Here is a 26,963-nt window from a genome sequence, read left to right on the forward strand (position 1 = left end):
GAAAAGGTGAACTTTAGCGATGAGTATTTTTTTGGAGGACTGGGTATTTGTCCAGCGGTTAACTCTAATAATTCAAAATGGCGGCTCAATCAGGACTAGGATGAACTTAGGAATCTTTTGGGAAAATCAAAATAAACTATGAAGCTGGTAAGGATAGGGAGGTGTTTCTGATTCATTTTATTACAATTATGCTTTCTTCTTAATTTTGGGGTTGTTTCATTCTCTTTTACAGTATTCCCTAGGAAGAACCAGCTCGGCGCCATGTCTCGTACTTCAGTTCAAAGGAGCAAGTATAATGTTGGACTGTTCTTTAGATGTGTCAACTCTGCAGCACTTTATGCCTCTTTCATTAGTGAACAAGTGAGTGTATCGATTTTGAGATACTTACAATTACAACCACAATTTCAATTAAGAATTCATGGTTTTCAGTAAACCTGAAGGTGTGCGAGTAACATTTTTTCCTTGTAATATTTATGTAAATAGTGAAAGAACAAGTCAGCTAAAACCATGGACAACCAGGGAACTCCAGGATATTGAGGGATTTTCTGCCCAGAATGTAAGTTGTTTATGATATGACTTCATTCCCAGAGATGGAGATCTAAAATCTGGAGATTTTTTTTCAGACCAGCACCCCTCCCGACCGAATTCGTCAATGCGGCCCCCCCGCGAAAATGTCTCTTTTGATTTAGACCCCCTACTCCCCCCCCCCTCCAGGTAATTTTGCAGGAAAAATGTGGATCTATCTGTCAGTGACTTCAATTGGTTGAATACTCATCTAATCAGACTCTCCCCTATATAGGAGTAACAAACAAGAAACTTTCTTCTTTCTGTTTGGAATGAACAACATACATCACACAAGAAAATGAAGCCAGAAACGAAATACAAGCATAAGAAGTCGGATGATTTTGAAATTTTTGAACATATGGAGCTTAGTTTTTTGTGGGCAACTGATCCAAACTTCCTTTTATCCAGGAATTTTGGTCATCTGTACAGGAGGGCCAGAGATTGACTCTGTATCCAGGAGACTTTGGAATAATCTGCGAGAGTTGGCATATATGATCCCATATTTTCCATAATTCCTTATATCATTCCATACTGTCTGTTATGCTGTTGTTTAGCCCTTTGGCCTGAAAGAGGGATAAGCATTCGATTTTATCATATAATATTACCCCTGAATCACACATTAAGGTTATGTGAATAAGGGAAATGATCACCAAATAAAGAAGCTCTCAATTGTTAAACAAGTTCTCCATGTAAGCAACTTAGAAAAAGTATGGAGAAAATGCATACTGATGGTAGAATGTTAAGGAATTAACATGTCTATGTACCTGACACTGCTCAATTCAATACTCCTCAGAACTTAAAGGAAATTGGTGGGAAAGTATTCATAGATGAGGAACCAGAAATTTGCCCTCCAGAGGTAATTCAGATGATATTGAAATGCAACACTTTGCTTTTTAAAATCTCATGAAGCGCTCAGTAAGTATGGTAAAAATATAACATTCTTGAATTGGAGAAAGAAAATCTCTTATTTTAAACTCCTGTAACCTCTAAGAGTGATTGGCATCTAACATTTTTTTACAGTGTCCTTGCTGAATCAAACATTAAGGTTATGAGATTAGAGGAAATAATGGCTTACTAGAGAAACTTGTGATAGGGGAATTAATTCTCCATGTCAGCACCATATGAAATGTATATAAAACAGTGTGGAGAATATAAATACCCATGTTAGGGTGCAAAGGGTTCATTGAAGGAGTTAACCCAAAGAAGAAGAGGAAGCAATTTGTTGTCAAAGCAAGTAATGCATCTTTTGAAAAACAGAAGGAAAGATTGCCATGGAGATATCTCGAGCTTGACAGTCTTTGTTAACTTTAATTTTTGTTTGGCTTAATTAGGATATTAACTTTTGTTGGTGATTATTTACTTTAATTTGATAGGATTGTCTGCTGGATATTTCCACCATTGATATCATTCTTATATCTAATTACCATTTCATGTTGGCATTACCTTTCATAACAGAGGTAAGTTGTAATTGATAATGTCGCAGGTCAGTCCATGGATAATTTGGATCATTCCTAACAAACATTTCAGCAAATTATCAATGTGTAAGCGAAAGGTGATGTTATTTAGTGAACAAAACAGGCATACTTGGAGAAAAGGAACTTCAAGGAGTGTTCCAAATAGGAGTCTAACATACAACCTTCTGATTAGTACCTTGGGTACTTCACCACTAAACTGTACGAGTCCAGTGGCAGGCTGGCTGTTTAATTAGGCTCTTGATGATGGACTTCTCATATACTTCTAGGAAAGGGAGGTTGATATGATGTCAATATGTAATGCTTCTGCGCAGTGACAATGTGAATGGCGATGCATGGTAGATGTTTTTGTTGTGACTTTTCTTTCACTTTTCCTTAGCATTCAGGATTCAAAGGAAAAATCTATGCCACTGAACCAACAGTTCAGATTGGAAGGTAAGAATTGTGCTGATCTGTGTGGTGTACAAAGAGGGTTAGTTTCTAAAGAAACTCTGGTGTTGCATTGGTGGGAAAGTATAACAGGGTAATTAAGTACTATAAATCGCTCTGTTGAAAGGCTAATGCTTGAAGCATCAGCTTTTTAACTCTTTGCAGTGGCCAATTTACATTATCAGCTCAGTTGACAATACTTAATTACCCTGTGTGATGTACAGACAGGTAATTTATTAAGTGTCCTTTAAAAGTCTGAGACCTTGTTTCTTGCTTATGTCCTTGATTGTGAGAATCTAAGTTAAAATGTGTAAGCATGTTATTTTATTGAGGAATTTTATCTGCAGAGAACTAATGTTAGAGATGGTGGTGTATGCAGAGCGAGTTCCAAAAGTGAGCAAAGGAAACATGTGGAAGGACAATGAAGTTTTAAGGTTTGTTTTCGTTATTTTTATGTTCCCAGGTTCTCAAAACAACGCAATGAGTCAACACAACACAATGACTTAGTCAGGTCTTAAAATGGACCTTTTGAGCAGGATTTTCAGCACGTTTCTGTTAGGCTACCACATCTCCTTTAAGATCCCGTAATGGTCTACCAAAGTAAGTGAAGACTGAGTCAACAAGGTCACAATACTTTTGGGGCTGGCACTTTAGCAGTTCCTTTAATTTTTTTTTCTTTTTCTTTTTCTTTTTTTTTTCATTTAATATTTTGTTGTTTCAGATGTCTTCCTCCTCCTCTGTGTGACTTAAAGGGGACAAAGTCATGGAAAGTACTTTACAGGTGAATCTTGAAATTACAACAACTGAAGTTATTGAAAGGTGATTTATAAATGATATTCTAGTTGAGAGCTTGTTTTAGTGTATTGTATTCTAACTTGATAAAAAAAATTTAAAAATTGATCAATCCCTTCAGGTAAGATTTACATGTAGATCATATCAGCCCCAAAAGCATTGAGAGCCACCAAATTCTTGGTATATCCTCAATTGAGGCTTGCAAAAAGATGAAATTTAGTTTGTTGCATGGACAAGTTTTTGAACCAAATATGAAATTCTGTGAATGTGCCTCAGAAATACCCATTTCAGAACAGTTTGTGATCCAGGCTCATGAAATATCCTAAGGAATGCAGGGAGGCCTATACGTATGAATTTGAAACAAAATCACTGCTCAAAATCATCTTTGTAACTTTTGTCATTTGAAATAACTGTTCTCTCCTGCAAAATGATTTCTTTCCTTTGGCACATTCCTTATGACAGCAAAAAAGATGTAAAGGCTTCAGTATCAAAGATTCAGAATGTTGGATATTCAGAGAGAATTGTAAGTATTGTTAGAAAAGGCTGAAATGTATTATATTTCACAACTTTAACTCCTTGTCACTTCCATCCAAAGAGAGCAGGATTACATTGCTAATATCAAAATGTTGTGCTTACAATTTCTCTTGATTTGGTTTTCAATCTTAAACCAGTTTGAATTTCACTTTTCATTGTTTCCGTTGATGACAATGAATTCCTAACAAATGAATGTCTAATCAAACTGATTTGAATAGTTTTAAACTAAGGACTGCTTTCAAATCTCAACCCTTTTCAATGTAGGATCTGTTTGGTATTCTAAAGCTCACTCCCCTCAGTTCTGGATATTGTTTGGGAAGCTGTAACTGGGTCATAGAATCTGACTATGAAAAGGTTTGTTAAATGAAGTTAAGTTTTGATTTGTTATTGTAACACAATATTGGGAAGCTTAGTATTACTAATACTTTTTTTATAACTTGAATTGAAGCACTGGTGTACAAAACCAACTTACATTTACAGTGTGTATCAAATTTAAGCTGGTGTTTTAAGTTTATTATAGTTTATAATGTTTCTACCTTTTTCATTCTTTTGGCTGGTTTTCCCTTTTATTAAAGAAGTAATGTTATTGTACAGAAAAAAAAATTGAAAAACAAAACAAAACAAAACAAACTATTTTTATGACATTATGTATATGTTTAACTCATTTTCCCTCCTATAACACATGTGCAGTACTATATGAAAAAAAACTTAACTTTTAATCAACACAAGATATTTTTTTATAACAGGTCAGTTATATTTCTTGTTCATCGACATTCACCACTCATCCTCTTCCAATGGACCAGTCCATGCTGAAGAACAGTGATGCCTTAATTATGACTGGCATCACACAAGCTCCCACTGCAAACCCTGATGCCATGCTGGGGGAATTCTGCACTCACCTAGGTAAATACAACAACATGGGAATGTACAGTTAAGGTGTTTCAAAGTCAAATATCTTATGCAATCTAGGCTGTATTACCCTTTGACCCCTAAGAGTGACCAACATTTAATTTCTCCTTACAATTTCTCCTCTGAATCACACATTAAGGTCATGAGAATAAAGTTAATGATCACCAACTTAAGAAGCTCTTGATTGCTTGACAAATTCTCCTTGTCAGCACCTTAGGAAATGTATAGAGAACAGTATGGAGAATATGCATACTGATGTTAGGGTGTAAAGGGTTAAGAGAAGCATGGTGTAGTGATACGATTTATAATTGTTTGTTTTCTTCTTATTCTACAGCTACCACTTTACGAAATGGAGGAAATGTTCTTGTGCCTTGCTGCCCCTCTGTAAGTTGTTTGATAAGGCTAATACATTGTTTGACATATCGACCAACATTCATTAATTACACCTGCAGAATATCAAAATAGTGTTAAGCTCAATGAGCACAGGCAAGAATGCAAAATGATATAGAAATGTACAAAAATGCTTGCGGAGAAATAATTGTTTCCTTGAACTATGAGTTTAAGTATTTGAAATCAGAGAATGGATAAAAAGGCAACGCCTTAATTGTCTTCCTTACCCAGCCTCTTTATCTTCCATTCCAAACTTCCTCCTCCATCAGAGGTTTAAATAAAAGCAATCTTTCACTTATAAGATCCTTCATCACCTTAGCTTGTTTAGCTTGTCAGCAAAGTCTCATGTTTGAGTTTCACCTTATGGCATAGCCACCTATTGCAGCAGCAATTGCAGCTTATGGGAAAATTTATTGAAACACCACTTTCCATGTCTTCATGGCACATTCTCCAGCTTCCTTTCAATTACCTCATGCCAACTAATTCTTTTTTTTTTTAAATCACAGGGTGTACTGTATGATCTTTTTGAGTGTTTGTACTCATATATGGATGGTGCCAATCTTTCAGCCATTCCAATCTACTTCATCTCTCCTGTTGCAGATAGTTCTTTAGCTTACTCTAATATTTTTGCAGAGTGGTAAGTGAAAAGAATTGACTCAACTTTGCATTCGTTCTCTCCCTTTGGAAAAATTAGTTGTATTGTTTCCCTGAGGTGATCAGCATTGAAAGAGGACTCAAGAAAGGAAGGAGCTCTGAAATATTGTTGACAGTAATAAGATACAACCAAACAAGTATTTCTTATTGTATATATCCTTTTATCCCTTTTAGTGACGGGCATCTAAATTGATCTTTACAGAAATAGTGCAAAATCATTCATTGAGATTTTAGAGAATTAAGGAAATGATCTCCAACATGAAGAACCTTGTTAAACAAATTCTCCTTGTCAGTACCAAAGGAAATGTATAGAGAAGGCTTGGGAGAATATGGATACTGATGTTAAGGTGTAAAAATTAAGGGGGGATTTTGTAAAGAAATTGTGTTGCTGCATCGGTGAAAGGTATTACAAAATAATTTGGTTTTATCAATTGAGTTGTTAATTTGAATCGGCCTACGGGGGAGAGGTCTTAAGTAAACATTTAAAGCATCACCCCTTCGTCAGAGAGAAAATGAAGTCCTCCTATTGTATTCTTGTATCTCTGTGGAAGGCATTGACCAATATCTTCTCTTTTTTAAGGCTTTGTCAGAGTAAGCAAAGCAAAGTTTATCTACCAGAGCCACCATTTCCACATGCTGAGGTACATGTACAGAGCCTTGCTCTTGTTTTACAAATTTTAACCCTCCAGATCTACCGGCTATCTACGAAAGACTTCCCTTTTGGATCGTCTCGAGGGTTTGGTGTCACGCCATCCTCGGAGATCCAGGGGCTGTGAGTCGATTTCAAGTCGGGCTCTCCCGCCCTGAATTGAAATCGACTAACAATTCCTGGGTCTCCGAGGATGGCGTGACACCCTAACCACATCGCCTTGCTGATTGAGCGCTTTTCGAGCGTCGAAAAAACAAAACTTACGATATCACAGCAGCCAATCAGGTGTACGAAAAATATCACGAGGAGCCAGTGAGAATCCAAATTAAAGAAACGCAAAAAGCTTCAAGCGCGGGAAAACGTAAGAGATTGGTTTTAGTTCTGGGTTTGATTGGTTGAAAAAGTGGCGCGAATCTTTTTGGACCAGTCAAAATGGAAGTCAAACAAAACCGAAGTATTTGCGGATTACCTTCAATACCCAGTTGAAAACGTATTTGTGTCAATTGAACAAATAAATTCCAATTTGCTATGCGTCCGTCCGGAAAAGATAACAGATGACGTAAAAAATGGGGAAGAACAAAAATCGAAAAAGTGGCACACGAGGTACAGCTAAGTGTGGCACTGATATTCTTACCACCTTTTAAGCCATTTTCTATTTTTTTTTAACAGCTTGTAAAAGCAAACCGTCTGAAACACTTTCCCAGCATCCATGGTAAGATAGCGTACATCTTGACTTCTCCCGTTTTACAGTAAATTATCATCTTTGAGTGAAGTGCTATAAACTGAGTATTGTTGCCGATAATGACCTCGAACTCGAGCAGACCATTTTAAACCAGTGAGCAGCCGATACAACTGCAACTGTTTTAATTAATCCTTGAAAGTTTTAGAGTTCTTCCTTCCTCACCAGAGCCCAATTACATTGGTATGATAATTACATTGCATTCAGCTACCCCACCCAATATTGAACGGTTCTTTGTGTGATCACCGAATGTTGTAGAATTTTGCAAAGTCACGTATTAGTTTTTGGTGTTGCTTTTGGGTTTTTCGCTTCTATGCATCATTCCTTTACGATGTGAAATTGTCTTTCTAAGCCATTAGAAAGGAGACTCCTTACATTTAAAATCTTATATCCCCCACCGCCCGTGGGTGACCCGGGGGGCGGGAGGGGGCGTGTCAAAGCTTCGAATTGATCGATGCATAAGCCATTCGTTGCACGTAAACGTGTCATTATATTGCGGTGACTAAGCCTGTGAACATCGCCAGTTTCATAAAGAGTGATTTTTGCAGATGGATTGAGCAGTTGTTTCAAGACGCCCTGTGTCGTATTTACTGGACATCCATCGTTAAGATATGGAGATGTAGTGCACTTCATGGAACTTTGGGGAAAATCAAATGGAAACACTGTTATATTCACTGGTAAGAAAAGTGTCCTTGATTATGACACTCCCTTTAGAAACCGCTTTGTTTAGAAAACCATATGCCGTTTTCTATATAATTTTGTTTCAGTTTGACGAGTCAAATTCAATGTCTTCCTTTTAGAGCCAGAGTTTCCATACCTCGAGGCTCTTGCTCCATATCAACCTCTAGCAATGAAGGTAGGTGTGTTAACCCTTTAACCCCTAAGAGTGACTAACATCTAATTTCTCCTTACAACATCCCCCCTGAATCAAACATTAAGGTCATGAGAATAAAGGAGATGATCACCTACTAAAGAAGCTCTTGATTGTTGAACAAATTCTTCTTGTCCGAACTCTTGGAAATGTCTAGGGAGTATTATGGAGAATATGCATACTGATGTGAGGGAGTAAAGGGTTAATCGTGTTAAATGTAATTAAACAAATAAATTAACGAATCAATTGAGAGGACGGGCGAAAAAATCTTCGGAAGGGAGAGGAGGTAAGGTCGACCTTCTTGCTTGTGCTTCGAGCGCCCTCGTCCACTCTTTCAGGAGCTAGGGAATTGTTCTATGTACCTCGATAACTTCAGACTAAAAGCTGCAAACAAAAGTAATTAAGTTGTATTTTTCCGCACAAACACACATTAAATTTCAATTTGGGTTATTGTTCATGTTTCCTTTTGTAGGCTTGTTACTGTCCGATTGATCCAAGACTTAATTTTACACAAGCTAACAAACTTATTCGTGAACTTCAGGTCAGTACTTATACATCGATGACAGTTATAGAGAGTTTTGAGTGGAACAGTGAAACTTTTTCCTTCGCGGAAGATTGCTCTCTTGTACTTAAAGTCACGTAGCTTAGGCGGCGAATTGAAAATTTCTCCGGTTACTTGCATCCTCCACAAATCCCACCTCTCGTTAAAACGGTTATGTTTTTGTTACCTTTTCGGGTTATTTCCTTCTTTTATTTTTCTGAACTCCTCATTTCTTAAACCTCGTTTTTATTAGCTCCCTTACAGCTTTTTAAAGGTTGTAATGGGGTCAATTGTGATAATTATCTCTTTACTTTTACTCTTCAGTCCTAACTATTTTAAATTTTCGAATGTGATATTTAGAGAAAGATACGGTATCATTATTACTTTTTGTTCGTTTTTATTTCAGCCTGGTCAGCTTGCTATACCGGACACATACACCAGAGCACCGGATTTACTGCCGCACAGAACAGACTTAACCATTCAAGATACGGTAAACGATTTTGCTCTAACAGATGTTCATCGCGGGCAATGATCAGAAGACGTCCTTGCACGAGCAATCACTTGTGAACAAGAGAGGAGCGATTTTCTAGACTGAACCACCCGAAAGGCCTTACTCCTATGTTAACTACTTTTAGCATGCTTAGCAAGCGGTTTTTCGACGCAGGTTGAAAATCGATCTATGAAAATGTTGGACAGTTTCCTTTCCAGACCATCGCAGCCTACGATTCATAGCGCGAGTAAAACTGCCAGCAACGCAAGCTAAGCTGCTCTCAAGTTTTATTTAGACTTCAGGTGTCTGGCGTTGCGGCAATAATGTTATATGAACCTCGCGTGTTGCATGTGTCACTGGAGAACGATTGTCCCTTGGAATGCCTTTGAGAGCAAATTTGATTTACGATTTTTTATTTTGCCTTTTTTAGGAGTGCAAGATCTCGACGTTTAGCCATTTGGATGTTCTATCGCTGTCGGTGAAAAGAGAGTTTGAGAAAGTTGTCTTATCGAACGAGGTTAGTTTGGGTCTTTAAGGTAGAGACAATCTACGCAAAGAATGCTTCGCCGGCGTTTGATGTCAAGTGCTGCTTTTCATAGTTAAGAATTTACGAAGCTTTCGCGAGGCCAGAGAATAGGTGTGCAAAGTAAGGTTGGCCTTCGAAGCGCAGTCTTTTTGCGCTCACCCGAAGCCAAGCGGGGTTCGCTTGTACTGATCGCATTAAACACTCGATGAAACAACACAATGCCGCCATCCTTACTTAATTTCTAACTTGAATGGTCACCAGAGCCTAGACCAGTGTCCGATTTTGGACACTAGTGTCTGATTTTAGCATTATTTCCAGTTTTAGACACTTGTGTCTGTGTTTAGACAGTAGTGTCCGATTTTGGACACAAGTGTCCGAGTTTTGACTATAGTGTCCAATTTTACACCGAAGTGTCCAATTTTAGACACAATCGGCCAATTTTGGATATTAGTGTCCGATTAAGACACTAGTGTCTGCTTTAAGACATTAGTGTCCGATTTTAGGCACTAGTGTCCAATTTTGAACACTAGTGTCCTATTTTAGACACAAGTGTCTGATTTCGGATTCTAGTTTCTGATTGTAGACAGTATGGCCTGATTTTAGACAGTAGGGCCTGATTTTAGACAGTAGGGCCTGATTTTAGACAGTATGGCCTGATTTTAGACAGTAGGGCCTGATTTTAGACAGTAGGGTCTGATTTTAGACACTAGTCTTCGATTGTAAGTAAATAGTAACTGTTGTAACATAAATCGACCAGAAGTGTTGCAACTTTCCTACGATAGGATTGCCGGCTCATTGCTTTTTTTCTTGCACGCCCTCTTAAACACACACACACACACACACACACACCAGTGGACTGTTAGGTTTCCTTGGCTCTCAATTGGCTGATTTCTCTGTGAAGAGAGGCGTCTTTAAAGCTACGTTTATTGATGATATTTACCAAACAAGTCAGTCAAAACATGTGGATACATTCTGATTTGCTTTCCTTTTTCAGTTGGCCAGCGGGCTTCACCCTCAGGAAGTGAGACCTGGTATCGCAGTAACCACTGTTACGGGAACCTTGGTATCGAAGGACAACAGATACACTCTTGAACCGTTAGATCTGACGGGCGACGGATTTAACAAGACAAAGTAAGTCGCTTAAACCTCTACACCCTAACATCAGTATTCAAATTCTCCTTACTGTTCTTCATACATTTCTTGAGAAGCCGACAAGGAGAATTTGTTTAACAATCAAGAGCTTCTGTAGCTGGTGATCATTTCCTTTATTCTCAGGATATAATGTGTGATGCAGAGGTGATATTGTAAGGAGAAATTAGATGCTGGTCACTTCTAGAGGTCGAAGGGTTAATTTTATAGTTAGGACCAATTTTAAGTGTCTTTAAAAATGGAGTGTATGTTGCTCTGACGAATATTTCTCTCGCAATACTTTTTTTTTCTGGAATTTAAGTCTTTTTTGTCTTAATGTGAAATTCTTTTTTCTTCATACAGGGATTCAAAGGCGGAATCTAAAACAGGCCAGAAGTCCTGTCATTTATGGGGGAGCGTACTCGTGGAAGATCTCGTAAAGTCTTTAGCGAAGGTGAAGTGTTATTACAAGGCTGCCTCGCATAGCTGCCGAAACTCATCAATACGGAGAAATATTTTTATTAGAGATGTTTTATTCCTACTTTCTCAGCGCCCAAATCTTGCTCACTTTTTGCCGTTTTTGTCTTCTCAGCGTGGTATTGAGGACGTTAACGTGGATTCTGATCACGGGGGACACACTCTCCACTTGGTGAGTGAAAGCTAACTCAATAAAGGACATTTCCAGTGTTTAAGTTGGCGTTCTTGATACTATTAAGATTATATGTAATGAGCGCTCGCATATTAGGCGATGAATCGAGTATATTATTTGGGCGCATGTGGATATGGAATTTCTCTTCGAGTGTTCAATTTGATACCTCAGGAGTGAGCGCAGCGTGCGGGTGAGATATTGAGTTGAAGACGAGAAGAGAAATTCTATATCTACATTCAACCATGTACCAGACTCTCTTTATGATTATACATTGATTTGAACACCACAGGCGTTTACTTGCGAGAAAAGTCCCAAGGCGAGTGATGTGTCAGTAGCTGGTTGGTGAAATCAACACACGTAAAACATTATCGTTATTTTACACGTGTGCGGTTACTGCTTCACTCAGGGCTGGAAATCTTTAAAAAACACCGAAGTATTTAACTTAAAGCTTTTCTGTGTTCTACGCTCAAGCCAAACACCAACCCCTCCCTTCCAAAAAAACGTTGAAAACAATCATGCGCACACGATTTGCTCATAATTAATATCGATGTAAAGCGTTTCATCCTCGGTTGCTTCGCCTACAATGGGTGAGAAATTTATGTAAGTATGTAAGTATTCCAGTTTACTTTTTGGACTTCCCTACATATAACTATTGAGTCAAGGTCAGCTTTTCTATTTTTGTTTGCAGACCCAGCACGATGCTATGATTCAACTGGATCGTAGTGGGACGCATATTATCACGCATGGGAACGAGGCTCTTAGAATCGACATCCGGGATTCGCTTCTAGAGTGCGTGTCACAGTTTTAAACGCGTATCAACGTCCAGGAAGTTTGGTGGTTACCTCTAGGGAAAAAACTTTTGTGTTCAACGCCGGACATGCCGTCATCAAATGAACTGCAAAAGTGCAAACGTCGCATCAGTTTCAATTGGGTTGAAGAGGCGCGCGCAAAGAACGAAGTCTTAAGTCGTTTTATCAATTTTTTTAAGTACAAAGAGAAAAGTGTACATAAGTTTTGCATGCGTATACAAACATTAAAGATTAGATAACTGTAGAGTCAGCTAAGATTATGGTGTGTGTCTTGTCACGAACGTGGTACAAAGAAATAAAATCTGCTAACGGTCCGATGCAGAATGAACCTCAGACCTTTGCATTTCGTTTTCTGATGCTTACTCCTGGGCTTCGTAGATCTAGAAGACGAACCAGAAGTGAATTTTTTGGGTTTATTAACCAACTATCTACATACTGCCAGGATCTGCAATGTCTAGACCATTATGTGCACAAACAGAGTTATGTAAAAGGTCTAAGACATACAAAATAACCAAACAGTACCAAGAGATTATAAACTAATAATAAATTGTTTAATCGTTTGTCTCACAATGAAGTCACTTGAGATGTAGATCGCGACGCTTGGACTGCTTACTCCCAGTCTTCATCGGGTAATAGAGTCGACTGCTTACGCGTTACGATTTGTCTTACGGCGATCTAATGCGATTGGCGGATTTCGATCTCCATTGTTCCGGTAAGTTCTGGATTTCAGAGAGGTCTGACTCCAAGTTGCATTGTTCCCTAGGCGGTTTGCCGTCGTTCCGGTCTCCTGTTGTGTTTCCTAATTGTTGGTATCCATGCTTCAGGAATTTCGGTTCCGCTATCCCTGTTGATGTTACTGAGGGGAATAACTTTCGCCGAGTTATCTGTTATCTTATGAAAATGTATAACCGATGTCAATACCATACAGTACAATACTGTAAGAGATTATTCAGCGTCAATTGATTTCCGGTTGATTTTTTTGCGATAAGTGACAGATGATTGAACAAAACGAGAGAGACCAGAGCGTGAGACGAGAACGGTGAGAGAGAAAGGGAGATCAAGTTGATTTTACGGATAAAACGTGAAGTTTTGGAACATAGCAGATTTTTTTGTCTCATTTCCGACAATACTTTATTTATCCACGCTAGATCTACGAGTAACAAAAACTCGTTAAAACATGTGCGTGAAACGAAAAATGTTAAAAAAAAAGAAATAATTTAAAGTTACCATTCTTAAATCTATCTTAAAACTTGCTTCTTTGAAAGACATTTAAAAGTAGAAATATCCTTGGCGTTTCTAACATACGTAGGTAACGAATCCCAAAGTTTTGCTGCCTAAAATGAGAATGACTTGTGGCGCCATTCTAGATTGAAATTGGGTAACGTTAAAAGTGTCCCCGATCCTCTTAAACTATAATTGCAGATTTTAATCTTAAAAAATTCTTCTATACACCTTGGGGCTTCTTTATGAATACATTTATATACCAAAACTAAAGCCTGGAATTTCGTTCTTTCTTCTAGCATTCTTACACCAGCCATATACAATAACTGATTGTTTCGTATACTTTCCATACGCTAAAATAGATCTAAGAATATAATTATTGTTTTTTTTTAATGTTTTAAATTGACATCTTCCAACTCAACGGTAATATTTAAGTGAGACAAAATATATGCGATGTCTGGTTTCCTTCTCAAATTTTGTCATAGTTTTGATGATTGGTGACAGGATTTCGTGGTACGATACTTGTGTTTAACAAATCGGACTCCCGCTTGACGGTAGTCCGATTTTGTCAGTCACTCGAACGATTACTGACCGAATTGGACTCGACTCGGATCTATTACCATTATTAATCATAACCATTACAATTCCTCAAATGCGATTGGTGAATTAAATTCTTTATTTTCACTAATCATCCTCGATTGTGATTGGTTTTAAAACTTATTTTCCCATTAATTCCACTTGCCAAGTTGTTATCGGACAGTTTATTAGCTGACAGTTCAGTAAGCCAATCACATTCGAAGTTGTAGTTTAAATCAACCAATCACATTCAAAGTTGTAGTTTAAATCAATCTTTTAATGCAAAGTTTCCCTTTCTTTCATAACTCGACTAATTCTACAATTCTTACTAATTTTCATTATTTGACTTCACTCGGTCGTATTACCAATACAAGACGCCTAAAGGCGTCACCGTGGGATGCGTTGGCTACTGTGCATAGCATTGAAAGGAACTGTGCAGCTATTGTAAACTACTATGATAAGTCAGTTTGATCAGCCGAAGAAATCGCTGTAGAAAATCTTAGTGTTGAAAAAAACCGTGACTGTTTTTGTAGCTGAAAATAGTGGAGAGTGGCAGCTCAAAAACCTTTGGACTTTCTGAAACAAACTGTAACACCACCTACTGATCTCTATCAAATTTCCGTTTGCAAAATTCGTCAAATGTAGCCGCTGGAATCAAAATCTTACTTCGCCTGCACGAACCAAATTCCACTATTTTCAAATTCTGTCACTTATCGCCTCACGATGGCTCAATATACATTTGCATTCTAATGCAATGATCTTTGTTTACACGGTGTTCTCTAGCTTTAATCTGACAAAACTAATGCCTCGGAACGAAAATACCTCAGAACGCACTTAATGTTACCGCTGTTTTTTTCTTTTGACTGGATGTAATATAAGATACGCAGAAGTGAATTTCACAGGTTTTCTTTTGTCAGAAAAGCACACGATTAATATCTTCCGCTTCTAATCAATCCAGCTGCCAATGTTTACCTTAGGTAAAAATTGATAAAGATTTTACGTATTCCTATTTGGCTAGCTTTGAAATTTGTCCACGCACCGAAAAAGAAACAGAGGCCGGATTTTTACCGTGGTATGCCACAGGCACCTCATGCAATAAATTGTCGTCGGAATAATCATTCAATAATCATCAATTATGCCGCGCCTTGTGATTGGCGGTATCTAAGTATGCTGATTTAAATAACCCATGTGATCAATATGCTCTCTAGCCAGAGAACTCGACACAACTTCTCCGGATAAGAGCTGGCGGAAAGGTACATGTACGTGGGATGTAAACACAGTTTTAGCCAAAATGTCGCTGATTGTTCACGACACGATATCGCTAACAACTTCAAGCGGAGTAAGCAGTATTCAGTTGTGTATCGGAGACATCACGAAGCTGTCGAAGGAAGAACAAGTCGATGTTTTGGTTGTTTCTGCGTTCCCAGGTGAGGTGCGATGTAAACAGAGAAGGTCAACAAGACCACTAGAAGAGTTTTAAGCGATTTCGAGCTCCAAATGCTCGATGTCAGTACATGTGTTCTTTACTCGATTATTTGTAAGTTGATAATGTGAAAACGAGTCGATGAAGACCTTTAAATAGGAGATGTTTAAGATGTTTGTCACGTCGCCCACATATCAAATATCCAGATAAGCTTTTATCAAAAACAGCTTAGATTCTGTCGTGGAAAAAAAAAAACATCACATATTTACCAGCTCTAATCGCCTCAGTAACGCTACGGTGGTTTTGAATCTTTAAAATTATTTTGAAGACTTAAGATGTACAAAATTAATATTGTTTTAATGAGCTAGCAGTTATTTGATATCGCTCGATACAAAGCGAAGTAGAATTTTAGTTTAGGATAGCAGAATTCAAAAGTTTTAGAATTATAGAGTAATATAGAAGTATAGAGTTATGATTATAGAAGTAAAGAACTATAGAATCATTACAACATCAAACATTTTTAACTCATGAGTGAGCAAGATAGAACTTCTCCTTACAATACAATCAATACAATCACCAGCACACAAGTGATAAAAATTTTAAAAAATGTCATTTCGGGGATTAGTTGTTGATCCAATACCAAACTCGCCAAACTAACATCTAAAGAACTACATGACAGACAGCAAGGAGAATTATGAATTAATTAAAGGAGATCTGTGGGTTGAAATTCCTGTAAGTTGTACAAGCGTTCAAACTGAGCTAGGGTTGGATATGTAGCCAGTGCTTCAATAGATTCATTGTAAATTCACTGTTCAAACAGCATTTAGAAGCTGAATGGTCTGCCTGTGGTTATTTGAGACAAGGGAAGGAGCTACTACTTGTCTCTTAAATGTTTCAAGTAACCACTGGGGGGAGGGGGAGGGGTGAATGGGGGATGTTGAATCTTCAAATTGATTGGGTCATAATACCCAGTCCCATACCTGGCAAAATGGATTTAATTAACAAGCATCAAAAGTTTTGTCCTCTGTCCATCAATTTGCTTTATTTGAACATACAATCAGCAACATGGAATCTATTTGTCGACCCTTTAATCCCTAAAGCAATTAACATGAAACTTCTTCCTAGAATATCCATACATTATTCCACAAACAGGTACTGAATATTCAAACTTATCAGGTAGAAGCTGCGATCTTGATCTAGCGCTGAGTTCTTATGACTAATTTACAAGGGAATCTATAGCAGATAGAGGGGAGAATTAAATAGAACCCACTTTTTCTTACAGGTGACTACTCCCCCACACCTAGTTCTCTAATAGGAGCTCTTTCCATCAATCTTGGCATCAGTGTGCGTAATCTCTCGCAGGACAAGGAAGAAGACCTTCGTAAACAGTATTTCTGTTGGTGGTCCAAACCACTTCATGAACGGCACAGTTTCAGAAGGATCCTCTGTTTTGAGGGGGGATTTGGCAGCCGTGGAAGCTCACCACCGAAAGTAGTGGGGGCTGTGTTTAGATGTCTCATACCAATTCTTAGTGGGAAGGATTCCAAGGGCGGGTCAGTGATAATGCCTCTCCTTGCATCTGGGGATCAGGTATTTTAATTCAGCTCCTTCTGGAGTAGTTTTGATTTGTAGAGGAAAGATTTTTGACCCACAGTGTATCAAGCTAATATTCCAGATTCCTTGTATGAAAGTAGGAAATTGTTACCTGTGATTGTGCTTCCTGCTCTTCTCTCAATCTCTCTTAACTTTAACATCAGTATGTATATTCTCTATACTGTTCTCCATACATTTCTCATCATGGTACTGACAAGGAGTATGTGTTAACAATGAAGTCTAGAAGTATATAGCAGTTGAAGTGTTGCAATCAATATCCAATTGATTAGCTTAACTCTTACATCCTGAGACAAACTATTAACCCTTTAATAAAGGGGTAAGTTTCTAAAGAAACTGTGGTGCTGCGTTGGTGGGAGAGTATAGCAGGTAATTTAGTGTTAACAACTGGGTTGAAAATGTAAATTAGCCACCGTAAAGGGTAAAAAAACTGACGTTTTGAGCGTTAGCCCTTCATCAGAGCGATAGGGCTAACGCTCAAAACGTCAGCTTTTTTACCCTTTACGGTAGCTAATTTACATTTTCAACCCAGTTGTTAACACTAAATTACCTATTAACCCTTTAACTCCCATGAGTGACCAAGACAGAATTTCTCCTTACCATATCAATACAGTATCAACCAGATAAGTAATGAGAATAAAGAAAAATATCAATTTGGGGAATAATTAATTGATCCAATGCTAAATTCTCTGAACTAACATTCCAAGAATTGTATGGTTAACAGTAAGAAGAATTACAAATTTGATTTGGGAGTTAAAAGGTTAAACATTTTTTTTAGTCCCATTTGTTCCCCTTATATTAAACATACACTACATACAGTAGAGAATGTGATCCTTCTTCTCTCTGAATGTCAGGCTGTCTTCTTCACCTCAAAGGGTGCAAATTGCTCAGATTGAAAATTAAGAAGTAGTTATTAATAATAATTGTGATATTGTTTCAGGATGTACACACAACTAAAACTTACAAGTGTTTTTTCATTATCTTCATAAAGGGCTACTCTAAGGCACTGATGTTAAGACTCATAATCAACTCTGCAATACAATGGATCAAGACTGGCCTAGAATTGAAGACCCTGAAAGTTGTTTTGTTTTCAAGAAATCCTACAAAGCCTGACAAGTCACATGAGCCACTCTTTGAAAGCTTTCAAAAGCTGAAAGACACTTATGGAGACAAAGAATTAACATCTGTACAGGTTAGTGAAACTTTATGTAAAAGATATTTTTAACAAGAACTATAAATTATGGGTAACTTTCAGTTTATTGCTAAATGATACTCTCATTTTCTTGATATGTTTCCACTCCCTGCTTATCTGCACGGAAGAGACCTTTAACCCTTTAACTACCAAAAGTGATCACCACATAACTTCTCCTTATAATATTCATACATCATCCAGCAAACAGGTAATGAGAATACTCCAACTTATCAGGTAGAAGTTGTTATCTTTGTTACTTATGGACATATAAATGTATAGCAACTGGAGGGAAGAATAAACAAACAGATCTTGGGAGTTAAAGGGTTAAGGAGGTTGGCTGATTTACCCCCGTCTGTCATCCTAGCTGAGTTTTCTTTCCAACTGTACATTAATTCTTAATGAAAATATTTTCAAATGATATTTACTTGTCTTGGAGGGGTTATGAGTTACCGCTCACCTCAACACAAACTACAAAATAATTAAGCTAAATTTCCTAAGTGATCAGCAATGCTAAAATTTCTTAGTTGTAATATATTTATTATTAATGACTATAACAAAAAGCCATCATCCCCTTCACAGGAGGTAACTTTGGTTCCAAACAACTTGGCTCTTTTGGAACCAACACAAAACTGGATCATTTGTCTTTTTCCTTCAGTATTCATTTCCTTGACTCGTTATTTGCAATCACTATGATAAATTGGATCTTCCTTGATGTTCCGTAGGAGATCATCTACGATGTTTACATGTCCCATTGTCCCAAAGACCACCAAACTGCCCTGAACATTGCAAAGTTTTTACGAACTGAGAGAAAAATCAAAGTGTTTCATGATTTCCAAGAGCTTAATGATGATGATTCTTGGCAAGAGGAGATATTCAACATCATGGGCAAGTGTGCTCGTGTCATTGCTCTGTTAAGTCCAGGTTACTTGGAGACAGAGAGTTGTATAGAACAATACAACATGGCCTTGTGCATAGACAGACGATCACAAGAAACAGTTCTGGCTCCGTTTTACATCACCTCAATGGACTATATGCCAACATACATGAGTCTTATACAGTATGAAGACTGTAGGTATGTTACCGATTACTGCTTGTAGTAGGAGTACATAAGCACAGACTTAAAATATCATCCTCTCATTTTAATTTACAACTTTTCTATGTACCCAATCATGCTGAAAAACCATGCATGCACACTTAAACAGTACTTAAGTTTGCTCTCTTGTCTTGGCACTTTTATTTTAGGCAAAAGGACACAGAAAAGATCAAAGCAGCCAGTCATCATGTGGCAAATTCATTGAAGAGGCCGCAAGAAGATGTTCTAACTGGTGTGACGGAGACAAAGACCATTGAAACCTTAAATTATGATGTGTTCATTTCATACTCACATCAGAACAAAGCTCACGCGGAGAAGGTGCTACAAACCCTTACGTCTCTTGATCCAGAGTTAAAGATCTTTATTGATACATCTGGTCTGAATACTGGAACATCTTGGCAGCAAAAGCTGTACAACTCACTGGGTAAGAAAGAAACTTTTAATTGAATTTGTAAATAGAATAATTAAGAGGCACTGAAATCGAAGAGGCCGTCAACGAAAAGCTGCTTGGTGTGAAAATAGACAAGCATCTTAATTGGAATAGCCATATAGATTACATGATCACTTTAGGGTCTCACTTCCCTTTGTAAATTTAAAAATCAACTATACAAGAAATATATAGATTGGAACTCCAGAGTTGATAATTTTACTATAAGCAGAAATTTTTTAATTAATTCTTAATTTTTAACTGTATTTTTACTTCGTATTTTTGCTATTTGAATTTGAAGTTTTAGTGGACCACAAGGAGAACTACGGGTTCTACCAGTAATTGTGTTATCCAATAAAGTCATTATTATTATTATTATTATTATTATTATTATTATTATTATTATTATTATTATTATTATTATTATTATTATTATTATTATTAAGAGAGATAGAAAGTTTTGAGAAAGATGTTTTTCGTCTTGTCTCGAGCGTGGGACCAAGAAAAAATTCTGAGTTCCCTTTTGAAATCGAACCTCAGACCTTCGGATTCCGCACTCTGATGCTCTACCACTGAACCACAGAGACTCCACGTGAGCGCGGTAAGAGCGCAAATATGACGCTATCGACATTTCTGCTCTTAGCAATATGCAGAACGTGTGTCATATGAACTTCGTAATAGACCTTGCTCGCCGTAGAGTCTCTGTGCTTAGTGGTAAAGCATCGGAGCGAGGTGACTATAGCGAGATATGAGGCAATCCTCGACCAATCAGAGCGCGCGCATCACTTTAATTACCTAAGTTGATATACGAACTTGAGATACATCTTCAACGTTGTAGTAATACTCGACCGTTACCTTAGTTCTACTTGAACACTTTTTCTCTCTCTTTTATTCCTAGATGCGTCCAGAAGTACCATTGCCCTGTTGTCGCCTGACTACATCAAATCTAGAGTCTGTTATGAGGAATTCTGCCTTTCACACGCTTTGTTTATGGATAAAGATAGTATGATGGATCTGGTGAGTGTGTTGGTGGAACCCGTGGAGAAACTTCCTTTGTGGTGTGAACAGCCCCTCCCTGTAGACTGTACCCCTCCGGAAGTGGACGCGGACCAAGTTCTCTCTTCGGTGTGTACTGACTTGGTCAACAGACTGAAAGGTGAGTGAATTTACAATTGCCGTCGAAATTTTTTTGAACTGTAGCAGAAAATATACGCTTCATGGAAGAGAAAGTCTTCCATTTTGCTACTGTTTCAGTAGCTTGTGTAGAGGGTGCCAGATCTACACCGCCCCAAGCAAGGATTGACTCATAATGAGTATTGGTCTCTTCTCTCCCTTTCGTGTACGTTTTTCTTGCCTTCTTCCGAGCGCCCGGTATGTAGACCATCGCTCGAGGTTAAAGGACCTCTATGCTTAAGCTTTTCCTCGTTAGCGTCGAAGTAACTAATAATTAGGTCTATCTATTAACTTACTTTCTACCTTTTCCAGTAATTTTATGTTCATTGTCATGATTAACCCTGTACTCGAGCCAATGGGCCCATTCACCCCAAGCTTATTTCGGTTTTCATGGCATGAAGTGACTAGAGTATTACTGTTGCCCCTTGCCCCCTCCCCCCCCCCCCCCCATGGGATGCCAGTCCCTCTCAAGGTTCCCCCAGCATTATTTCATCAGGCTTCCCTGACAACTTGCAAGTACTCATTTAAACTCCCGAGTAGAGAGAGGCACTGTGAGAGTGACGTGTTTTGCCCAAGTACACAACACAATGACCCGGCCAGGTGTGCAACCCAGACCTCTCGACCAGGAGTCCAGCGCACTGAGCATTAGGTCACTAAACATCTGTGGGTTTGGTGTTTGTAAACAGAGTTTTAGCTTATATTTCCTGTTTTCCATTTCGCAAACCTTGTTTCCATGTAGCTTGGTAACCGCTTTATTTTCATAGGTGCCAATAACGCCCAACTGGTGCAAGACCTGAAAAAAGGAAGTCTCACGCTGGAATCGTCCATGGAGCACCACAGGAAATCAGTGTTTGTGCTTCGTTCAGGTGTTCTTAGTAAGCCTGTAAATCTCACGGCCTCCAACGACGAGGATTCCTTAAGGGCGAATCATACCAGTGATGCAGCCACGTCTGCCGATGGACAGCAGACTGGTGTAGATCCGTCAACGCACAACACGTCAACAGAAGTGACATCATCAAGTTCTACATCATCACAATTGAAATCTTCGAGTTCAGCTACTTGTGATGTGGCACTGAGTTTCGCACCAGGAGATTCAAAATCAGCGATGGTATTGAAGCAGTTACTTCTCGAGAAAATTCCCTCGTTAAAAATCAGTGAACCTAAAGCAGAAGACTTCTCAAGAGTGCAGTCTTTGGACGTGGCCCGCGTGATTGTGCCGCTCTTGTCGTCGGCTTTCTTGACATCGAACGAACTTGTTCAAGAACTTAATATTGCCATTTGTCGAAACCGTGGTTCCTCGCGACGAGTGCTGTTCCCTGTCCCGGTAGGTGTAGTTCCTCCAAAGCCCTCTTACGTCCATCTCATCCCAAGTGAATTTTCATGCAACGATTACAGATGGGCGTGCAAAGTTTTAGATCAGGCCTTGCAAAATGAGGTCCATAGGCTGGCACACGGAAACGACATAGATGTAGATCTCGCGTTTTGTCTAAGGTGCGCCGCCTTTTCAATTTCTGAGAGGCTCTTAGGAGAAGAGAGCAAGGACTTGGATCTTGATAATCGAGTTTTATTGAATGTTCACGAGGTGGAAGAAAAATGGAGGCGGGTACAGATGGCACTTCAACAAGAGGACGGTGTAGCAGTGTCGTGGAAAGCAGCTTTTGGAATTAAGATAGAGACCAATATGGACGATTTAAAACCAGCCGGAAATACTGAAGAACTTGAAGTGAAGCCAGAAGTTAACACTGAAGATACCATGGCTGAAGAAATTGAATCAAATGGAGTAGAACTTCATCGAAATGACATCAGCAACGAAAGTGAAAATACTTGTGATCAGCCTGGCCCTAGTGAACGCGGAGTGGAGGCTGGAAGCAACGAGCCAGTGTCTCCAAAAGAGCACAAGACTGTCCATTTTAATGTGGATGGAGGTGAAGTGGACGGTTCAAATAGCTCCACACAAGCAGAATCCAAAGCTTGTTTACTTATCTAAACAGCGGTACTATTCCTTCTAGGAAGCACCTGTCGTGCCAGTATACTTAATATATGACACTGTATTAATTCACTCGAGCGTTCTGCGCGCCTGTTACACGTTAGGGCCTTGCGAGTGGGCGCTTATTCGAAGTTGGCGTTTTTTTCGAGTTTGTGCGCTTATTCACACTTCACCATTTTCAGCAAGTAGTAAGTTTATTTTGTTACCAAAAGATGAATGGTGACTTAACGTGAAGAAGTCTCACAAACAGGGAATTTAGAGCTCGTACGCCAGTAAAGAAGTAATAATATACAATCCTCTTCTGCACTTAATTTTGTTTCCTATTCGTGTCATTCCCTATTCGTGTCGTGCCGTTACATTACGTTACATTACATTACGTTACGTTTCCCTAAGGATTACCCAGTTTACACCTCAGGGCCTTCAATGAGGAACATCTAGAGCCCAAATAACCTGTCTATAAACTTGACTTTATAACAAATACTTGAAAAGTTATGTAAGACTAGTGCGTTGATCAATTCGAAGCTTCAACACCAATCCCTTGGGCATTTGAACTTTTGTGTTGAGATGTCCCACCCACCCAAGGGCCAGATTTGAACGTCATTTCTTTTGTAAAAGGCAAGATTAGCGACCGCGACTTTCATGTATGCCCTTTCTTCTGAGCCATCTGATCGCTAGAGTGAAAAATTTTACCTTTTAACACTTCACAGTAGAGATAAACACGTTTATCCGCGGGAAAGATTTGGAAGTTCAGATTCAAAATCCCCACCGAGGCAAGGTTGGAATTTTTAAATGAAGCGAGCACCTATCAGATGAAAAGTTTGTACATTTTAAACAACTGGTCTTTGGCTAATGTGCTGACTTTGGCGTTGCAGCACAAACGTTTGACACAAGCGAGCAGACGAGACGTCTACAAGGGATCTGGCATTCATTAGTGCTCAATTCCAGACGGTGGCTTGAGCGCCTTAAGGCCTTAAACTTATTCGCAGACAAAGAAGCGCCCTTACTGAATCTAGCACCAATAACGAGAGGCTCCGCGCAGGTTAAAATACAACTAAATCTCGATGCCCTGTTGCTAAAAAGAAGCTTATTATCATTCCTTTTACCTTCAAAGGGAATTACTTATTTACAATAGCAGTTTAATACAAAAGAAGAACGAATAAAGTAGAAACGCAAGTGCTCTCAAAAATGTGCACTTGATCCTTGATTACTTACGAAATAGGCCAAAACTTCTGAATGATCAAATCATGCTTACGAAGGAAGTGCAAAGTATTGTTCGAATATTCATCTCAAAACTGTTTAACATTTCAAAGTTAATCAGGCATTCATGCTATTTACATCCGGCCTTTTAGTGTGATCCAATTAGCCAATCATGTTTGCGAGGTCATTTCAGTCAGAAGGTGAATTCAAACGACTATCAACTGCCTTTTATCACCTCACTTAAAAGTCAGAAAAAATGTGTTGATAAAGGTTAACGCCACCGGCTTAAGACATGCAACAACTGTTTGAGAGAGCAACTCTCACTGGAGTCCAAAGTCTTTTTGTGTAAACTTTGGGAGCCTGGACAGCAGATCTTTTGTAGGTGTGGCCTATAGAGAACAATTGCGAACCAATTAAAACACATGTTTATGTACTAATCTAGTATGCAGCGTAGGAAGTTATGTCATCGCTCGTGAATCAAAGTTTCGGCCTTTTTCATTCAAAAGGCAAGCAGTACTATTCAACTTTGAACTCATCGAAGGTATCATGGAAGCTGAGGAAGAAATGAAGAAAGGGAACTTCCGCAAAGCTCACGAATTGTTCGACGACTTGCTCAGGAAAGACAAAAGCAAAGTTCATTACCTGCTGGGGAAGGCTGATTGTTTTGTTCTAGAAGGACGTTTGATGGATTCGTTGCCCATCTACAGCGAGGCTTTCAAAAGCGGAAAAGTTCAGCCCAATCGTCTGCTTCAGTTCGTCGACGCTTTGACACTTATCATAAAAAGCAAACTGGACAAATATGAGGCAAACGACGATTATGACACGATTTTGCAATGCACGATTTGTACGGGTATTTTGTGCGATCCTGTTACTCTTCCCTGTGGAGATTCGTTCTGTAAACTGTGCTTGGAGAAACAAGAGGCGAAGAAATGCGAACATTGTGAAAGTTCGTTTGCAAACATGTCTTTAAAGGCAAATGTTATCTTGCAAGACATCCTTGAGAAGTCGTTCGAAAAGGAATTGGGAGCAACTCGGTTGCGTCTAGAGGGGAACAATTTGCACAGAAAAAGGCAAAGCCTTGCTGCGATCGAGAAATACCTCGAGGCAGAGAAACTAAGTAAGTATTCAAGTATCTCTCTCTATAATTTTAAATTGGATTTCTTCAACCTGTAGAGTCGAGCTCGTGTTGCCGCGAACAGCTACCATATGACAACAAGAATGTCGAGCAAATGAATTACGTAACGATAATAATAGCGCGAAGTAAAAATATCAGTTGTCGATAATTTCCCTCATCCTGAAAATTTCATTAATAGCCATTTTATAGCTGTTGTGATATGAAATGTGATCGTCTACCCTTGAAATGGCGTTAAGACACAACGTGCTAATTTTAGAGTTTCAATTGAGTGGTACATTTTTACTGCAACATTTTAAAGTTCCTCTTTCAAAAAATGAAACCATCCATATCGTCGCCGATAAAAGCCATTTGAAAGAAAAACTGGATTGATGAGTTCGATCCCGACGTCAACTGTTTCTCCAAAAAAAAAAATGTTATTTTGCCATTCGAGAACAAGAAACGAAACTACAACTGTTACGTTACTGAATGTTAATTGTATTAAGATGCGTTTTGCATAATCTTCGTTTTTTGTCCGTGGAATTGAGAAAGGAAAGAAGCCATTTTGAAAAGGATGTCTTCATCATGCAATCGTTGAACAATTCCCTCTTTCTATGAAAACAGACTGTTTTCTAGATTTGCACTGTGATCTGCATACATAATTTGTATTGTTCTTGTTTGCTTTCCCTTCAATATATTTTTTAAATCCTATCATCGATTGGTATGGATATTCTCCTCGATATTTCCAACACTTTTCTCACGGTGCTCACAGGGATAGCATGTTTGACAACGAAACAATCTTTGGTTGGCCTTCATTTCCTCTGTTTTAATAGCATTAATGTTTGGCTAAGCCGTAATACTGCAAGAAGAAATTAGCTGTTGTTCACTTCTAGGGGCTAAAGGGCTAACTTTACATATTTGCTTAGCTGTTGAATACCACAGAAACTTTGATGACTGTTTGTAAGATGAGCCACTTGGTAAGGATGGGCCGATACAGTTTTTTGAAATCAATACGACCTCAAGTAGATACTGATGTTTTTTCTTCGATATCGAAATCCATAGTGATACTGTGATGTCATTGAGTTAAATGGTAAGTCAAGTGATTTGATTGAAGAAATTAAGGGTTATCTTGCACTGTTCAAGTTGTGCAGTGTTTAGAACTCTACAAAATCATCAATGAGATAGTAAAAAATTAAAAGCACATTATGGAGGTAATAAAGTCGAAACTCCTTGTCATCAATGAGTTCACTCTTGCAGTGCTCACATGCCGCTACTTAGACTTGAACACTGCGGTGCTCATTTCCTGATCTCGAGGCCAGAGTTTTTTTGGCCCTCTGTCAGGGGTTGGACACTGGTGCAAGACAAAGGACAGACAGGTCACTTGCAGAATTGAAAACACCAATACTTTTCGCTAGTATTGATGTTTTTCCAATCAGACCTCTGTATCATTGGTACTGAATATTTGTTGTCAGTATAGGTCCATCCTTACCAATATCCTATTATGATCAGACTTGATGACATGCCTATTGTGAATTAATTCTCATTACAGACAAATCTGACCACTTGATTCAGAGTAACCTTGCCTGTATTCTTATCTCACTGGGTCGTTTTGAGGAGGGTTTTCTCAGAGCCAACAAGACTTGTCAACTTCAGCCAACATGGCCAAAGGTAAGTGCTGTCTCAACCTTGAGATGCACTCATTCTCTAACTCTTAGGGATCAAAGGTTTATAACTGTTACAACTACTAGAGCAACTTGTCATGAAGACTTCCAGGTTCAAACCATGAACTGTTGTGGTGTTGCAACT

General features: G+C 38.6%; 2 protein-coding genes across 2 annotated transcripts in view; both read left to right on the forward strand.

The window, feature by feature from the left end:
• The first annotated feature begins 65 nt into the window (after positions 1-65).
• Positions 66-12,479, forward strand: LOC131795081 (integrator complex subunit 9 homolog). The gene is made up of 24 exons (XM_059112650.2): positions 66-147; positions 233-360; positions 484-556; positions 1,358-1,420; positions 1,938-2,021; positions 2,416-2,471; positions 2,813-2,899; positions 3,187-3,246; positions 3,720-3,780; positions 4,056-4,145; positions 4,538-4,694; positions 5,035-5,084; positions 5,597-5,727; positions 6,325-6,385; positions 7,063-7,105; positions 7,681-7,809; positions 7,933-7,988; positions 8,476-8,544; positions 8,951-9,034; positions 9,465-9,551; positions 10,555-10,691; positions 11,052-11,142; positions 11,281-11,337; positions 12,026-12,479. The coding sequence occupies exons 1-24, from the start codon at positions 139-141 to the stop codon at positions 12,143-12,145; spliced, it is 1,983 nt and encodes a 660-aa protein (XP_058968633.1). The 5' UTR covers positions 66-138; the 3' UTR covers positions 12,146-12,479.
• A 2,679-nt stretch (positions 12,480-15,158) lies between these two features.
• The window catches only part of LOC131795071 (uncharacterized), a 22,667-nt gene continuing 10,862 nt past the window's right edge, over positions 15,159-26,963 (forward strand). The window contains exons 1-9 of the mRNA XM_066161264.1: positions 15,159-15,370; positions 16,649-16,956; positions 17,969-18,169; positions 18,892-19,241; positions 19,412-19,686; positions 20,588-20,845; positions 21,627-22,847; positions 24,471-25,163; positions 26,707-26,825. Of these exons, the coding sequence (XP_066017361.1) occupies positions 15,235-15,370; positions 16,649-16,956; positions 17,969-18,169; positions 18,892-19,241; positions 19,412-19,686; positions 20,588-20,845; positions 21,627-22,847; positions 24,471-25,163; positions 26,707-26,825 (3,561 nt within the window). The 5' untranslated portion in view covers positions 15,159-15,234. The remainder of the gene's footprint in view (positions 15,371-16,648; positions 16,957-17,968; positions 18,170-18,891; positions 19,242-19,411; positions 19,687-20,587; positions 20,846-21,626; positions 22,848-24,470; positions 25,164-26,706; positions 26,826-26,963) is intronic.

The sequence above is a fragment of the Pocillopora verrucosa genome, chromosome 14 (genome assembly GCF_036669915.1).
Source record: "Pocillopora verrucosa isolate sample1 chromosome 14, ASM3666991v2, whole genome shotgun sequence".
NCBI classification, from domain to species: Eukaryota; Metazoa; Cnidaria; class Anthozoa; order Scleractinia; family Pocilloporidae; genus Pocillopora; species Pocillopora verrucosa.

Bases quoted from the DNA above. Each gene is read 5' to 3' on its own strand.
- LOC131795081 (XM_059112650.2), top strand. The intron at 7,810-7,932 runs GTAAGAAAAGTG...TCTTCCTTTTAG, and splicing joins AAACACTGTTATATTCACTG to AGCCAGAGTTTCCATACCTC. The intron at 11,338-12,025 runs GTGAGTGAAAGC...TTTTGTTTGCAG, and splicing joins GGGGACACACTCTCCACTTG to ACCCAGCACGATGCTATGAT.